This window comes from Phoenix dactylifera, unplaced genomic scaffold, assembly GCF_009389715.1.
Source record: "Phoenix dactylifera cultivar Barhee BC4 unplaced genomic scaffold, palm_55x_up_171113_PBpolish2nd_filt_p 000119F, whole genome shotgun sequence".
Lineage (NCBI taxonomy): Eukaryota > Viridiplantae > Streptophyta > Magnoliopsida > Arecales > Arecaceae > Phoenix > Phoenix dactylifera.
In genome coordinates, this window is record NW_024067687.1 from 806529 (window position 1) to 824701 (window position 18173).

At 35.6% G+C, this 18173-nt stretch overlaps 1 protein-coding gene across 1 annotated transcript; it reads left to right on the forward strand.

The window, feature by feature from the left end:
* The first annotated feature begins 859 nt into the window (after positions 1–859).
* Positions 860–13918, forward strand: LOC103705591 (pentatricopeptide repeat-containing protein At3g59040). The gene is given in 11 exon segments (XM_008789354.4): positions 860–1340; positions 1960–2272; positions 2641–2931; positions 10318–10342; positions 10345–10565; positions 11147–11165; positions 11168–11270; positions 12812–12821; positions 12823–12911; positions 13000–13235; positions 13238–13918. Coding segments are annotated over 11 exon segments (1491 nt in total). The 5' UTR covers positions 860–1290; the 3' UTR covers positions 13372–13918.
* The last annotated feature ends 4255 nt before the right edge of the window (positions 13919–18173 follow it).

Below are 18173 nucleotides of genomic sequence, written 5' to 3' on the forward strand. Positions count from 1 at the left end.
GTGTTGTAACTATCTGAGGAGTGGGTGCCAGCTGTAATTCGCATCTCTAGCCGTTGTTTGAGGTGAGAGGGTTTTGGTCGGCTTGGCATTGAGATGAGCGGTTATTTGGTCGAGCAAGGAACTCGAACTTGAAGGTTGCTTGCTTCTGCTTTGCTTGGCTTGACCATCTAGATGGTTGGCAAGAGTTGACTTGATGTGATCATGCTGAGGTGTTGGGACCGTCGAGGAGCCACCTTGGCTATGTTTTGATCAATTCTCATAGTGCCACTAGCCATGCTTATTTGATGCCACATCATATGTATTTGTAGTTATCTATTTCTTTATACAATTTTTACCAAAGAAAAGTTTCTAACACAATATATATTATGATAGATAATTTATATATAATTTTTTATTAAATATTTTTATTTTTTTAAAGTACATAGCATAATATAATTTTATATAATAAATAATATAATATGATAATATGTTTTAAAGTAAAAAATTATATAATAAGTATAATCAATAAATATCTTTTTTAGTATTATTTGAGAAATTTTTTCCCCGGAAAACATGTATAAGTAACGACACACCAAGGTTACATCCAAGAGTTGGCGAAAACAAGGCAACAAGGCTCAAGCCGCACCTTCCATTCGGAAAGAAACAAGCTTGGCTTAAAGATTTGTTAGGACACTCGGGCAGGTCGACTGGCCTGACCCGTCAGCCGATACCTAATACTGGTCGGGTCAGTTATACTTGAAATTTCTCGAAAAAACCGCTCAACCTTTCGAATCGGGCGGTTCAAACGTTTGAATCGTCCGGTCAAACTTTTCGTGATCCCTTTCCTGCTTTATTCCTCTTCTCTTCCCTTGATCTTCAACGCCGCCGTTCGCAAAGAAGGCTGCGTCTGCATCCCGTGAGAGACTCTACCTCTTCCTCTTCTTCTTCACCATCATCGTTATCATCGACGAGCAGGGAAAGGCCGTTATTGCCGAGGAAGAGATGGAGGAAAGGGACCGGGGATTTGAGGAGAAGAATGAGCGGTTTGAGATGGGGAAGGAAATCTCTCAGATTGTCCTCTCCCGCGGGAGAACCATGAACCGGTAACCCGCCCTCCAATACGGGTTGGACCGGGTACCAGATATTTTATATCTGGTTTCGGATACGCGATATCCTCTGGCATCAGTGGCGAAATTGAGGGGCTCTGGGGTTTTTTACCTCTGGCATCAGTGGCGAAATTGAGGGACTCTGGGGTTTTAGAGCGGGAGGGTCTCAGCTGAAGCTGATAAGGCCTTCTCTTTCTCCCCCTCTATGGAAGCAATTGGGTCGCAGTCTCTGCTCTCCTTCTCATCCAGTTTCTGGTAAGCTCCTGCTCACCGGTCTCTCTCTTAAAACAGTTGGGGGTGGGGGTGGGGGTGGGGGTGGGGGTGGGGGTGCTGTTCACGAATTCTCTGATTCATGAAATTAGTAATTGATTGGAGCGACTGATGGAGTAGGCATTAGTTGAATGTATTTTTTTGGGTTGTTTGGGTAAGTGCTATTTTGAGTATGATCGTAACCGAGCTTTTCGATGGCGAGGAATATAGAAGTGCTAGGTTTTTCTTTAACAAATTATTTTATGTTTAAAAATTTTGAAGGTAAATTTAGTTTGCTGATTTCAGTCATTGGTCAATGAGGATAGCAACATATCTTAATTTGTCAGCATACACATATTTTACTAAAATTTCCACAACATCTTTTTTATTTAAAATTGTTATGTTGTATATGTCTTTAAGTTGACATTTCATGGTAATTGGGTGATTTATGATGTTTTCCTGCCTTGATTTTTTTCCCTCATATATCGGTCTATTCTCAATAATTCAAGTGTAGTTTCTCATTTTGTTACCCAAGAAATATCTCAGACAGTTTTTTACCCCGAGTGATATCTTGTTATGATCCAAAGAAGATTTTTTTATTCTTTCATTGTCCTTTTTCTTTCAGCAAAACAAAGTTTCTTCGAAATTCTTATTCTCAGAGAGTAAAAATCAATGGAACATTGGAAATAGTTTGTCGTGGCATGTTAGCACCAAGAAAGTTCATGCAGAGGAGGAAGAAAGTGGTGGTTTTTAAGGATGCTGCGGACGAAGCTGAGCAGAAGAAATGGCGGAGGTTAATGACAGACATCGAACAGTCGGGTTCAGCAGTGTCAGCTCTGAGAACCCAAAGAGCGAAAGGGGAGGCACTTTCAAGAGATTTAGTTCTGGGTACCTTAGTGAGGTTTAAGCACCTAAAGAAATGGAATATTGTTAGCGAGGTAACTGCACTACTTCACTTCCATTTGTAAGTATTAAATCCTAACTCTTTCTTTTTGGGCTGAAAGAGAAAAAGATGACATATCACTGATCTTTGAAGATGTTGAAAATAATTTTGACAATTGCTTGATTACTAACAAGACTAGATTCTGCTATGTGGTTGCATTGATTGTGTATCTATCAAACATATGAACAATCATCATCATCATTGAGGGAATTCTTATGCTTTGGGAGTGGTTTGAGGGAGCACTGCTATTTATATGACCTTTCTGATTCATGATAAAATCAGTGTGTGATGTCTGCAAACTTTGTTGATTGTAGCATATTTATTATAGAAATAATGATAGTTATTGTTATTATTATTGGTCAGATTCTTGAATGGCTTAGAACCCAGCACTGGTGGGACTTTAGCGAGATGGATTTTTTGATGCTTATTACAGCCTATGGGAAGCTAGGAGATTTCAACAAGGCAGAGAGAGTGTTAAGGTATATGAACAAGAAAGGTTACACTCCAAGTGTAATATCTCATACTGCCCTTATGGAAGCATATGGAAGAGCTCGGCAGTACAGCAAGGCCAAAACAATATTCCATAGGATGCAATCATCAGGCCCGGAACCATCGCCACTAACATATCAGATTATCCTTAAAACTTTTGTTGAGGTAATCATCTTTTCTTCATTTATATATTTTTAGTTGTCACATTATTGTTTGTCCTCTTGATCAACACATATTGTTTGATATCATATTAGATCTCCAATCTTTAGCATAAGCAAACCTTTTGCTCTGTGTTTGTTTTAAATTGGAGCTCGTGGCCCAAGATTTCATTGAATTGACTTACTCTAAATAGGTATTGATTACGATTTAAATGATACTTTGGTGAATCTTTTGCTTGTCAGTGCTTGAGTACTTGATGCTTTATCATAAAGAAATAATTCATGTATCAAGAGCAATCTCCTGATTAGTAAGCTTAAGGGTGGTGAACTTTGGTACAAATTGACCATGATCATAACAATTCAAAGCTTATATTAGCTATAAAAGTAGGTTCAATCCGAAAATGTATATTAAATTAAGAATATATGATCATCAAGTATTTAAGTTAAGTTGCATCACTCCTATGGGTGATTTATTTCAAAGAGTTTGTATGTAGATAATAAAACATGTCATTTTATCTTCCATTCATGCATATTACTTTGTTACTTTGAGATATATGAGCATAAATTGAGGGCCTTCCTCCTTATAGAAACTATACAAATGACAACCCAAGGTTGCTTATGTAGTTGTCAACTTGTCATTATACCTTTCTACTTTTACTATCTTTCATTGGATATTAATATTTGCAATCATTGCCAAGTCTGTATGATCCGATTGGGGAGAAAGGCAATAATTTCCTCAACATGCTCAACTTGAATCTCTTAAAAAAAATTAAGAAAAAAAATAGTGAAAATAGGGTTTAGGTTCCTTTTTTTCATTAACTATTAATAAACTGAGTTGCATATTCTCTATTTATATTAGTAAGGTCAGTCATTTCATAATTTAGGTCAGATTTCTTCTCCATTTCAAAGAGGATACGTCTTTCCCAAAGTAGATATGACTAGTAGAAATAATTATGCAAAAGCTAAAATCTTATATGCAATAGATTTTGAGTTCTACATCAACCTTGTCTTCAGTTGCTTCATCTAATTTTTTTCTAGTTTGGGAGATATGCCCGATTAAAGTCTTTTTCAAAAAGAAACTTTTGCACTAACCCGTTTTGAGGCTTAAATGATAGGATTTGGTCCAAATCGCATGATGCATCGCATCCTTAAAGCGTGGTGCGATTGTAAAGCTTGAAAAATTATCTATTTTAAGAATAAAACCATCTCAATTGGATGTCATATGATCAAGTTATAGCCTTCGAAAATTTGACATGCGATTCGGCTTCTTGATATGATGGATCTCGATTCTGGACCCAATCCAATTTCCTCTGTAGTGGTCAAAGTGATTTACATCGAGTCTTGTGATCTTCCTGCATCAGGACTTTTCTTGCTTAGAGGATTTAGCTCCTACTAAATTAGAATTGGAGATACAAAAATAGATATGACTAGTAAAAATAATTATGAAATGCTAAAATCCTATAGAAGGTAGATCTTGACTTCTATATCAGCCTTGTCTTTAGCATCTTTGCCTAATTCTTTCCAATTTGGGAGATATGCCCAATCAAAGTTTTACCGAAAAGAAAATTTTTGCATAGACTAGCCTGTTTTTGGGCCCAATGATGCAATTTGGCTTTGATCTTTTTGTGGATTGCACCCTTAATGGATGATGCAACAACGACGTAAAGCTCGAAAAGTTACTTAATTTCAAAAAATAAAAAAGATCACCTCCATTGGATTCTTTACGGGCAAGTTAAGACTTTGAAAGTTTGGTGCATAAGTGGGCTTTCCGATATTGCAGATTTTGCTCTTGGATCTCACTAGTCCTCCCTGTAGTGGCCAAAGTGGTTCACATCGAGTTGGGGGGTCCTCTTAGATCATTTCAAATAAGTTCAATGGCTTTCAATAATTCCTCATTTTGGTTTTGTTTTGGTAAACTTTCTACATATCAGCTTATCATCCATTTCATGAAGAACATATTATGTTGGAATTTCTTTGGCAGTACTAGGTGAAGTGTTGGATGTTACTTTATAAATACTGGGTGAAGTGTTAGATATTACTTTATAATTCTAGGAATATTGATTATTTTCATGAGGTGGAGAAAGAAAATAGCTTTTGTCTTCCAGTGATTGTGGAGAATGTAAGGCATGAATCTCTAAGGGCATATAAAGATAAATCTCAACTAACCAATCTAAAGACTCAAGATGCAAGTATGCCAACACTTAAAAATTGTCTAGCAAATTGCAAGTATGGGTTTCCTTGTTCATCCAAAGATTAGTTACCTAAATCAGGAGCTGGTTCAGTTGTAGGTGTAGGAAAGCAGATCTTTCCAAGAACAAGTTCTTGGGAAGCAAATTTAGAGTGAGTTTGCAAACAAATTTCAATTCAGGTATAATGCCCTATGGGAGTTTCTTGCTTTGAAGATCTAAAAAAACCTTAATTTGAATCTTGGAATTTGCTAATAAAAGTTATAGTAATTATCAAATTGAAGGGTTTCTAGTCTCCTATAAACCAAGGCAAATTTTAACTCAACAACTCACATACATCATGGTTAACAAATAGTGGTTCAAAATAATGTTTTGACAAACAACTAGCTCATACTCTTGGGCAAAACAGGCAACGTTTAATAACATAAAAGTGCTATGTAAATATATGAAGAAGATGGAAAAGGAAAAGGAAATCTTTGAGCTATTAGAGCGTGTTGAATACTCAAGGATTGGAATTTTGATTTATTATTTCTCTAAGAAAAGATAAGAACTTTGTTACCTGGACACTTGCGTCTAGCTCCTAGGAATCCATCCCAGTTATGCATATGAGTTGGACATGCATTGGACACTTGGATACTTATCAAAATTAGTTAATTTTAATTTTTAGGAATTGGTAAAGAGCTGACTCCTTCCATAATTAGTTTGGTACATCCTAGTAGTTTTTTAGGGATTGGTTAAGAATGTATATACTAAAATAAGTTTAGAAGTTATCATTTTGCTAAAATCCTTAAAACTACTAGGATGTTTGGATGACAATATATTGAATGAGTTCAACATAGATAGAGAGAGAGAGAGAGAGAGAGAGCTTGACTTGGCTATACTAGAGTGGATCTCCACTTAGATTCGGCTAGGCATACATTGGATGATAGGTCCCATGTCGATGATCCAACATTGAATATGGTTTACTACCTCTAAACTACTTGCACACCAAAAATCATGCGATTTGGAGACTTCTATTCTATTCACCAAGTACTCAAAAAAACATATATAGTTTTATGTTTTTTAGCTATCCAATTTTTTGACCACTTAATGTATAGGCTTGGAGTCTCCAAATCACAAGAATTTTGATATATAAGCAGTTTAAAGGTAGTCATATCTAATGGTTCTGATTATCAATGTGGGATGCCCATTGTCTAACATAGACCTGACTAGATATGAGTGGAGTTCTATGGTTCTAATATCAATTCTATGAACAAATAATCTTTAAGAGAGTTCATGGTCACATACATCAAAAGATATCCTTAATCATGACTTTGCTATGTAATGCAATCCAACAAAATGGTTAAGTCTTGGTGGCAACATATTATTAAATACCTTTTTAGCATAAGGCAAGAAACACCTATTTCAAATATCAAAGAATGAATCTACAACTAAATGTATCACCTCCTTGTCACACGTCCAACAATTAACATCTACCTTATTAAAGGAAATCTTGTTCTACTTCAATGTCTAAAGTCATAGTGAAAAAACTGGAAAATGAAGGTTCTAATTTTAGAGCTGGTCCCCATGCTAAATATCTATCCACATTTTTCATGCTCTCTCTTTTCCCCATAAACATTAATCTGATGCTGAAGCAATAACTTCCTTGTTGGTGTCTAGACACCTTAATTTCGAATCTCCAACCACCTCTATCTCCCATAATTCGAGTTAAGATTTGGCATGAATTCTTTTTGTATTACAAAACCAATATCACCAGTAGTCCCTTCCTATGGTGCCTCTATACATGATCTCAATTTACTACTTATACCTCTCATTTTAATCAAGGATGTGCATTTCTACTTATATGATTATTTGGAGAAACTTATCATCTCGACCAGTCAAATCTGTGCTTTATGCATCATTACCTCTTAGTTATGGATGATAAAGGAGCTCAGTGGTTTTCTTATACTGATTTTTATCCTGATATAAATTTGACTAATTTGGTTGATTATCTCAACAGAAATCTGTTTCAAAAATGTAATGTTACCATACTTAGTTACCTAAATACAAACTTCAGTTATTTTGAAACATATCAAGACCCATGATCAGGATCAAAAAAAATACAAAATGGAAAACTTTGAGAATCAATTCAAGAAGGCTTCATGTTTTGTTTTAAAGTTTTATGTTAACACTTAAATCCTTCTTGATGTGTTCTTCACAATTTTACTTGTTGGTAACATGTTTTCAGCTACTCACTGAGATGATCAAGTTTGTTTTTGATCCACCAGGTCCTAGAACAGGTAATTTTGAAAAACACATGTTTTGAAACCACCGAGAAAGGTTTGTTTGCACTTTCCATTTTCATTATTGCCTTTCGCCCTATAAGGGGAGAAGAAACCCTCCTCTTGGAACATGAATACTAATTCTACTTTAAAATGGAAGGCTTTTTACTCTCTTTAGCTCTCAACTAATAGAAAAAAGAGTAGTAAGATGGAGAATAAAGATAGTGATTTAGGCAAATAATTATAAATAGTGCGCAAAAATAGGATCCAATATGAGGACGAATTACACTAATACAGCACTTTCTCCAATTTGTGCAACAAGAAGATATAGAGAATGTGACAGATGGAAGAATAACTGCCATATATCATAGTGCCAGCATTTTCAGGCTCATTGTTCAAGGAATCCTACCAAGTCCTCGAGAAGTTATATTTAGTTCCAACCAATTAGCATGTCCTGGTTGAAGATCTTTGTAGGTTTTGAAGAAATTTAACCCAGTGCATAAAATACTTCCAGTATTGTGTATATGCTAGAGATTTTAGACAATTTTACTTTTTGGATGAAATAGATTAAATAAAAGAAATGAGTAAATGACCATTCCTAGCTATTCTTTTCCCAATACAGATTAGGCTATTATCAACAAATGGAGGTGATTTTAATGGCCGAGAATATTGACGGGCTGCAAAAACCTTTTACTTTTACCTTGCAAAACTAGGAATAAAAATAAAAAAGGAAACAAACTCTATGTCTTGTTGATGAGTGCTGGAGATCTAAGTTTTCAAGTTCTGAGGGGTTGTAATATTGTTTCATTATAGCAAGACTAATGAAGAAAAATAGTATGCAAGATACAAGAGACTGTTTTCTCCATCTAATTAGGTGGTAAGGAATGGGTGTCGAAAACCTTCACCCACAAATCTTCTTCCATCTTAATAGAGTTGAGTTAAATATTTCACTAGTGTGACATGTGTTATGCATGTGTTTTCTAAAATTTTAATAAAATAATAAAATTTATCTGAATAAACCACAAATGTCTAGAGAAAGGACTTGAACCTTCGACTTATGGTTAACCACACATTGTAAGCAACTAATCTCACGGGATAAGAAAAATGTAAGGTGGGAAATGGTGAGCAAACATGGATAGTTAGACATGCCTTACACACAGGCACATCGCAGGAGTTTGCATTATAAAATAGAATAGATGGTGCAATAAATTATCAAGCCTAAAAAAATTGATGTAGAGTTCCTATCCAATGAAAATCTAGAAAGATGCCATGAAACATAGAAGGCCCAATCAGTTTGAAGGAAAACTCTCCTTATTCTTGGATGATATGTTCGTGCAATGAGGGTTCATAATTTAAGGTGCACATGGGTTTGGGTCAACCTAAGAATCTAGCTGAATGGTTGAGTTGGTTTAGTCTGGATTCCAAAGAGGATTCAAATGGTCATGGTTTTGATTTTTCGAAACTGAATAGATTCGTTCAAGTCTATGTTAGGGGTTCGGGTAACCTAACTTGACTCGAACCAATTCATAAATAGTATGTATATCATATATACTGTATATACATATATATATATATTTGGTATGTTATACATGTCCACCACCACCCAGCTCAACACATCCCCCAACCGGTACATGCCACTCATCCAACTCAGCCCCCATCACCCACACATACTGTACCTTGCAGTCCTCTCACCATATAAGTGGCTCCCACCTTTACACTTCTTCCTCGCTCCTGTGATTACTTTCCTACCTTAACTAGTAGTGCAGTTCCAAAAATTATGATCATCTAAGACTTCATTAAAACTAGAAACATAAAACTTGATGTAGGTTCTCTTTATATGATTTGGTATACCAAATACAAATTTGTAGTTAACTTGATGGGCATGGAATTTGTTTTCATTTGCTAATTTTTTTGATATGTTTTCTTGAATAATATCAATAGTTCATTTACTTTTTCTAAAAATTTTGGATTACCTGAGAACCTACCCGATTTTGATTGGATTGGGTTGGGTGGTTTTGACATTGATTGGTTTGGTTCCGGTTCAAAAATTGAGAACCAATTGAGAGTGGGTTAGTTCTAGGTTAGCTCGAACACGAATCCACCTGACTCATGTACACCCCTACCCGAGGTTGCAAAATGTTAGATGAAAAGATAATAGCACAAAGTTTAATATTATGGATTGTGTTTTTTATGGCATGAATACTAATGAAAGAGCAGTTGTACAATCCAATAGAAAGTAAATATTGAAACAACTTAAGTAGGTATGTGATAAGTTTTGCATCTATATGTCTTTTCCAAAAGCCATCAAAAAAATGGTTACAATGTAATCACTCCTGGGAAATAAAACCACATCAATGGACTAGAGACCATCAATCAAAAATGCTTTCATTTGATTCTTTTAACCAGCTCACTTGAGTCATCTGTTTGAGATGAGACTTCCATGGAGCAAGCTTCTAAATAGATATTATTTTACTTGCATTTTGCCCCACACACTACCTAGGAAGCATGAATACTTATTCCAAAATCTCCTAATTTATAAAATTAAAAAGAAGGATATTGATACTTCCCAAGTATAGCTGGGATATGTTGCAGATAAATCCAAAATATGGAGTGTGGTCTGTGGATTCAATAATGACAAAATGTTGGTGTGATATTGTCATATGTAGTATGGGCTATTGTAATAGTCCATTAAGATTTCTGGATTCTTTTTTTACATGTATGTTTAATAAAAATTGCACATATATATAGTATAATCCAAGCTGTATCATATCCTATTTTCAAGTTTTGCTGTATCAGTTTATCTGTATAGTGTCATTGTCATATTCCTTATTTACTTCCATGCAACGAGCACACCGCACCTCAAGAAGTCTTCTTTCTGCTACAGATACCTTTGATCATTTCTCTGCTAAATTTCTGTTCATAACTCATACTAATAGCATATGGCAGGGAGACAAATTTAAGGAAGCCGAGGAAGTTTTGAGAGCCTTTTGAAAGAAGAGAGAGCTCCGTTCAAGGCAGATCAGAAAACATTCCATATGATGATTTATATGTACAAGAAAGCCAACAATTATGATCAGGCTCGTAAAATATTTGCACAGATGGCTGAGAGGGGAATCCCTCAATCCACTGTCACGTTTAATAGCCTAATGTCCTTTGAAACAAATTACAAGGAGGTTTCGAGTATCTATGACCAGGTAAATCATAATTAATCTTTCAAGATTGTTTTCTGTGTGATAAAAAAAGATATCGTTACAACTTGCATTTTACTGATTATTTAGATGTTTAAATGAAAACATCTGGTTTCATGCAACAATTCTTAAGGAGTAGCATGCAAAATTCTTGTGTTAGAACATCCCTTATGTGGATTAAATATGAAAGGATTTAGCAGGAATAGCTCAAACAAGAAAATTAAACAATAATCAATCTTCATGTTCTAGGCATATTCATATGCATTTGGTTCTGCACCTTTGGAACAAATTTATGGGTGGTTGTCCGCAATATCTTTGGGTACACTATTGTTTCTGTTTTAATCGTCTATATTATTGCTAAAGAAGAAACTTTTAGAGTGTGGTTACTTAACATAATTTGAAATTGGAAGAATAAGTGATACTTTATATTGGACTCCAAAATTGGCAACCCATGCACATTCACAAATTTGAAGTGGATATATTGTAATGTAATTACAGAGATGGGAGAGAGTGGGCTCTGGCAGATCTGTTTAAACTTTTCTTAATCTTTTGGTAACTTTGAAATTCTGAAATGAACGCCCTTATAGATGCAAAGAGCTGGACATAAACAGATGTTGTGAGCTATGCACTGCTCATCAGTGCTTATGGGAAAGCGAGGAGAGAAGATGAAGCATTGGCAGTTTTTGAGGAGATGCTTGATGCTGGTGTCAGGTGGGTGGTTATTGTTCCTTATTGAATATTTTGCCTATGCAATATATGATTATTATTTAATTGCAAACTGTTTTTAATTCAATCATCTTATAGATCTCTCATAATTATTGGAAGTGAAAATACTCTTGGTTCTATAATATCTGTCTTTTGCAAACAGCATACTATAGAATTGGTTAGATTGAGTTTTCTCCAGTTGGTAACTCTTTGAATCAGTACAATGACCAAACACATCCTAATTCAATGGTGTAAAGAGAGGGATAAAGAGAGGAATGATAATTCCAAATAAAAAAAGGAAACATGACTTCAGTGAAATTTTTGCTGAAAAAAAGGTCCATTTTATCAAGAATGTTCATGTTATCTTTTCGTACGAATACTTTGGCTGAATTTGATTCACGAATAAGAAAATTGAGAATAGTAAAGTTATGCCTGTGGAAATAGTTGTCATCTTTTATTTGGCTCCACTTTTGAATGCAAAGGGCACCTTTTTGGAATAACTTTGAATGATGACCTTTTTATAAAAAAAGTAAAAGTAGGCATAAGAGTTGCCTTTATGCCAAGAAATTGCTTACGGCAGCTTCCCCTTGCAATGTTTGTGCTGGACATATGCAGGTTTGAACCAGCCTAAACATTCTGTGGTTATGCCTCCTCACTCGTAGACAGAAGGCTTATTCCAAGCCTTTATGCCCACTTTATGCCTGAACTATATGCAACCTTTTGTTGTTTGTAGATGTTTTTTGTTGTAAAATAGAGGAAGTTTAAACTGAGCCCTATACAAATCAAGGTTGTTTTTTATGCTATAATATATTTTAGTTTCAAACTTTGGATCAAGTTCCCTGCATAAAGAAACTACAAAGGCCCAAACTATTCTTAGGAGATAATCCTAACTATTCTAGGACCCCTACAACTCAGTCTATGATTAGATAGGGCTTTCGGAACTCTTCCCACTGCCAAAATAGTTAACCAAACATTTGCTATGATAAAATAAAGAGCTACCAGACCAAAGATCAAACAAACAGGGGCCCACAGAAGAGAAATAATTGTAATAATTTCTTAGTTGGCTATCCTGGATCACCCACACAATGGAGGACAATATGGAGGCATCAAGCTTACTCGGACCAATGCAGGAAGACTCCAGAAGTAGATTTTAAAGACAATGAACATTATATTTATTTCCTATTAATGGAAATGCAATTGCCACTAACTTTATATAGAAGAATATTTGAGATTATGAAAAATGATTTGAATGATTTGACAGATGATTGGGTGGGGAGGGGAGGGGATTAAGCAAAATGTTTGGTTGACATCAAGGGAAAAAAGTTGTGGAAAAACATTACGTCCAGATATCTTCTTTCCTCCATATCCTTGAGAGAGAGGTGGTAACATTTTCTGGGTACGAGTGGCCATGTCTCTTTGTCATTATGCTAACATAAAGTGTCACTTTGTGTTTGTTATGCACACTGGCCTATTTTATTCTTTATGTAGTCAATTGTAAATACTCTTCCAACCTGTGGCTTTGACATCATGATTTATTATGTTCTCAGACCAACACGCCAAAGCTTATAATATTTTGCTCGATGCCTTTGCAATATCTGGAATGGTGGAGGAAGCTCGGACAGTGTTCAAGAGTATGAGAAGGGACAAGTATAATTCTTTTCCTTTGTCCATCTAAATTTATGCCTGAAAATAGTTATCAAGGTTGTCATAAATATATGTTGTTTTCCTTTCACAGGTGTCAACCTGACCTATGCTCTTATGCAACAATGGTATCTGCTTATGTCAATGCATCTGATATGGACGGTGCAGAGAGATTCTTCAGACGCCTGAAAGAAGATGGTTTGAAACCTAATGCTGTTGTCTATGGAACACTGATGAAAGGGTATGCAAAATTAAATAATCTTGAGAAAGTAATGCGGGTTTATGAGAGAATGCAGATGCAAGGTGTTGAAGCCAACCAAACCATCTATACCCCATCATGGATGCCCATGGTAAGAACTCGGATTTTGGAAGTGCTGTTATTTGGTTTAAAGAGATGGGTGCTCGTGGATATCCACCTGATCAGAAGGCAAAGAATAGTCTTCTGTCTCTGGCTAAGAGGCCCTGAGGAACAGAAAGAGCTAATGAGCTGGTAGGGTAACGTTGTTGGTAGTCTCCCGTACGCCGCTGAACCAAAGGCTAGTGACTTTGCTGAGTCTGACAGTGAAATTGAGGGACCGATGATGAGTGTGTCTGGTGCAGAGCCAAAATCTTTTGAAACAAAACTAGGCGCTGGTGAACCCACAGAACTAAATTCCAGCATGTCAAGTGACTTAGATCCTAATTATCAGGAAGTAGAAGATGATGATTCTAATTTTGGTTGTTTTGAAGAGAAACAGGAACTAGCATTTGCGAGTCAGTTGCTAGATTCTGAAGGTACATCGACAAGTTCAAATCATGTACCATATTAAATTTTCATTATTTTTTTTCCTTTGATAATTTTATCAAACCATTTCAACATATATTCCTTCGACAAACTTGTATTGGAGCTTACAGGGGTTCTGGTAATGCAAGATAAAACTTTAATGCTGCTGGCTTTTTTGATTTCTAAATTCTTACATCCAATTTCTGAACAAATCATTTTTATATGGAATAAATGGAACTATTGTTTTTTATAGCCCCATCATGACTGTGGTATCATTCTTTTATTTTTTTTATTTTTTGGGTGCACAGCACTACTGTAAACATGATTGTTCGATGCACTCACGAGCAGAACCTATTGCGTCTGCTACAGCCAAAATGCATTCCATTAGGAAATGCTGCTGTCTGTAAAATAGGTTGCTGCAAAACAGTTTGCAATGTATGCCCTGTTACTTGCAACGACGGCAAATACGGGAACATTTGAACCATTTGAGTCCAGATGGCCAGGTCTTTTCAATTACATAACCAAGGAAGGTGGGATACAAAACTGTTGTTAATCCAAGCTATGATCGTCGAGGAATCCCCCTTGAGCAATATAGAATCAGCCTGAAGGACTCTGATTGCAAACGGTACTCCCTCCAAGCTCCCGGTAACTCCACCAAGGCCATGTTTTATCAACAGTCGAGAAGGTAAGGCGCCTGCTGGTTTGAGTACTAACCTGCCTTGTCATTGCTTTTGATTTCTCCATGAAAATTGATCTGCAAGCACCTGCCTATTGGGTAACCCTTGAATATATGTTATGGAGAAAGACTAGGTTTGAGAAGGCAAAGGTTGATTACCCCAGCATCATGTGAAAAATATGTTGAAAATCGCTTGAGCATCCGTAAATAACTTGTAACATCAGGAACTCTGATAAAATCGGAATCAACTCTGAATTGTTTGAATGTAAAGAGTCAACACAAAAAAAAAAAGGATTGCATGACTTAAACAATCTCCTGGTTCTTACAATTTATCAAGGTGGTTTCCTTTCAAGCTTTTATACTCAGTTAACTTTGAGACCTTTCTTCATCCATTCAACATAGCATGGATCTTCCATATTTGATGAAAAGAACTCAACCACCTTAATATCTATTCCAATCTAGCTACAGCTCTTCAATCTCAAATCAATGTTTCACAAGAAGCTAATCCCGCCCCACTATTTTAGAGGTCCTTGGAGGGAGGAGAAAAGAAAATTAACATTAAAATTATCTCCTCAATCATATACACACTGCTCTATTTCATCGAAAACATATTAGCTCTAGAAGTACACACTGATTTCTTCAATCATCCTAGCGAGCGATTTTCTGACCCATAGAATTTCACATGAGGATTTACTGAGGATTATAGCCAAGCGATGGCATCTAGAACCCAATAGAATCAGAGTCAGCTCCATGACTAATTTTAGTATAGAGGGTAAAATAGAATCAGATTGCATGACCAGAATTATTTTCTAGAGCTTGATAAGTTGTTCAAGCATAATTACTTAACATAGATCATCAAGCTCAGTCTCATACCCTGGTACTTCACATGGATCATCAAGCTCATATCCTTTTGACGTCGATAGCTTTCTTAATGACTCCAATAATCCTTATGTCTTCTATGTTTTTGAATGCCTTGTATCTGATGAAAAGAACTCAGCCACCTCAGAATCAATTTCAGTCAAGCTGCAGCCAGGAAAATTCCTCTAGTCCTTTCTTTTCATCATCTGTGTAATACCCGGCCCAACTAATAAGAAACTGGGCCTAGTTCACTTGACCAGCCCAGATATAAGAGTTGGAGTAGGATATGGAAAAAAAAAAGAGATAGAGCCCTGTTTAGCTTGGAGTAAGAGATTAAAAAAAAAAAAAGATAGAGCCTTGTTTGACTTTGACTAGGAGACGGACTCCTCCATCTTAATTTCGTATGAAAGCTAGGGAACCTAGTCTGCAACGGCTATTTAAAAACTCTCATGCCCACTGTCACCTCACCGCTGATAAGTTTTGTCGATCACCACCGCTAGACCATCATTAGTTCTTTCTCCTTTTTTTTAACTTCCAACGGTCTTGGCTCATAGTGCTCACTGAAGATTTCAGTTGAGCGCTCGCCAAAGTCTTAGGTTCTGAGAGATATTTTCGAAATTATTTGAATTTGTAGTTTTGTTTCGCTCGCAAGGTAAGTAATAATTTGCATTTTCTAGATTTTTCACTTATATAATATTATTTTTACATCGAAGAAATTATTAATCAATTTATATATGATTTATATATTTTATAAGATGATGTTTTGAATAAGAAATATATATATAATTTGGAGTAATAATTTTTCAAAACTATTGTTATATTGTTTACTGATTGTACATCCGTATATGCATATTTTGATTGAATTATGATAATATGTTATTTTGTAAAAAACAAAAATTGACATGTATCAGGATTTGAATTCTCAGCCTGACTATGTATTGGACTCTGCAATTGGAGCTTATACAATTGGCACTCCTGACTATTTTGAGCTCATTGATTCTTTATTTAGCCCTGTCACGAGGTATAAATGTGGTATTCCGGCCCACTCTGTAGAATATTAAGTGCGGCATTACGGCCCACTCCACAAGGTATAAGTGCGACGATATTTCAACCTATTTCGTCGAATATAAGTGCAATTCTGTTTCTGATCTAGGCCACATAATATAATAGGCCATAATTAAAAACTGTTGAGTTGATATGATTTGTTTCGAATCATATTTATGATTTACTTATCTTAATATTTGAAAGATATAGATTTTAGAATGGATTTATGTTTAAAGTAGAATTGGTTGTCTTTATACTAATTCATGGTGATTTATATTTTACTATTGTATCTTATATTATTACATAAATTATTTAGTTAAGATATTTATTACTTATTAGGCTGTTGAGCTCATTATTTCTTTTTTTAGATTCTGAGAATTAAGATTGCACGGTGTTATGAACGAGAGAATAACTAGAGGCGAAATTTGATATCCTTAAATTTAGATTAGGTTTTGACTAAATTATGATGTAAAATCTTCTGAATATTGTTGATTCTTTCAAATATAAAATTTGATTCTAATTATTTAAATTAAAATTTGAACATTAGTTATTTAAATTTATTTCACTGTTTGCTTCATGATATCGTGTTGAGATGTCTTGTATGCTTGTAGAGAGAGTCCTCTATGAGTATACGGTGCCGTGACCATTGGCTTGCGATCTTAGATCGGGGGCGTGACAATCTGCTTCTTTCCTCTTACCTTCTCTAATTAGATAGTTCCATGATTGTTGGAGAGAACCACATAATTAGTTGCATCTTGTGGCCAAAGGCCTACGAAGCTGATTCATTGCAAGCTCACCCAACCCAGCATTTCTGAAAACCTGACATGCTCCAAGCAAAGCATTTCATATTACACAACCAGGTCAGTGGCATCTTCCTTACAAAATCCAATGCCTCCATTAAGCCATCCCGGCCAAGGAGGTCCGCCTTGCATCCATAATGTTCAATCCATGCAGGTGGCACTCCAACAAGTGTGACACTGTTGGGTCTTTCTCCCATATCCTTCATCCTATCAAAAAGCTCCTATGTCTCCATGCTGCATCCCATGCACCGCCAAGTCCTCCAATCATTGAATTCCAAGTAATGAGATCCCTTGTTTTGCATGCCATCAAAACATGGAGACTGCATCCTCTATGCAACCTCGTTTTGCATCCATATTGATCAAGTCCATTTCCTTATATATACATTTTTCTTTGAAGCCATTTCTTCTTCAGCATAGACATGAGCCCATCTTCCCCAATTGAGAGCCCCAACCTACAAGCAGACAGACAATGCCAATAAAAGGAGTTGCCATCATTGGGCTCATATCAGATGATTTCAACATCTGATTGAAGGCATCCAAAACTAATGATACCCTCAATTAACTATTCTTTGTTGTTAAATATACAATGGTTTTTAGGACATACGCGCATTTTCAACAGTAGTGTGCTAAATACATATCATAGAATATAAAAATTAAAAATCAGCTTCATTCTTTAGATATTTTAAAATATCGCTAGATGTAATATCATTAAGTTTTTGATTGTTAGATCATAGTAAAATCATTCTGTCATGCTATTAAAGTATTCATTTAGGCTTCGAATTGATGCTTACATTGAAGACCTCCAAAATAAAGAATTTTGCAGTTTAGATTAATATTCATATGTTTAGAAATTCATTTTAAATGGTCACCATGAATTTTTGACTCATAAGCCTTTTGCCTAGAAGTAAGGGAGCCTATTTAGCAATAGGATCAATGTGATAGATGGACTTGGCAACCTTACATGGGGCTAAGCATAACTTTGTAAACTATTTAATTACCTATCTGGTTTGTAAGTAATATCTATATACCGAACAAGATGCAAATGTGGAGAAATTGGACAAGAGTAGCAAATAGGCTTAAATGTGTACAATGGACATAAATACACACAATTATATGCCACAAGTTGA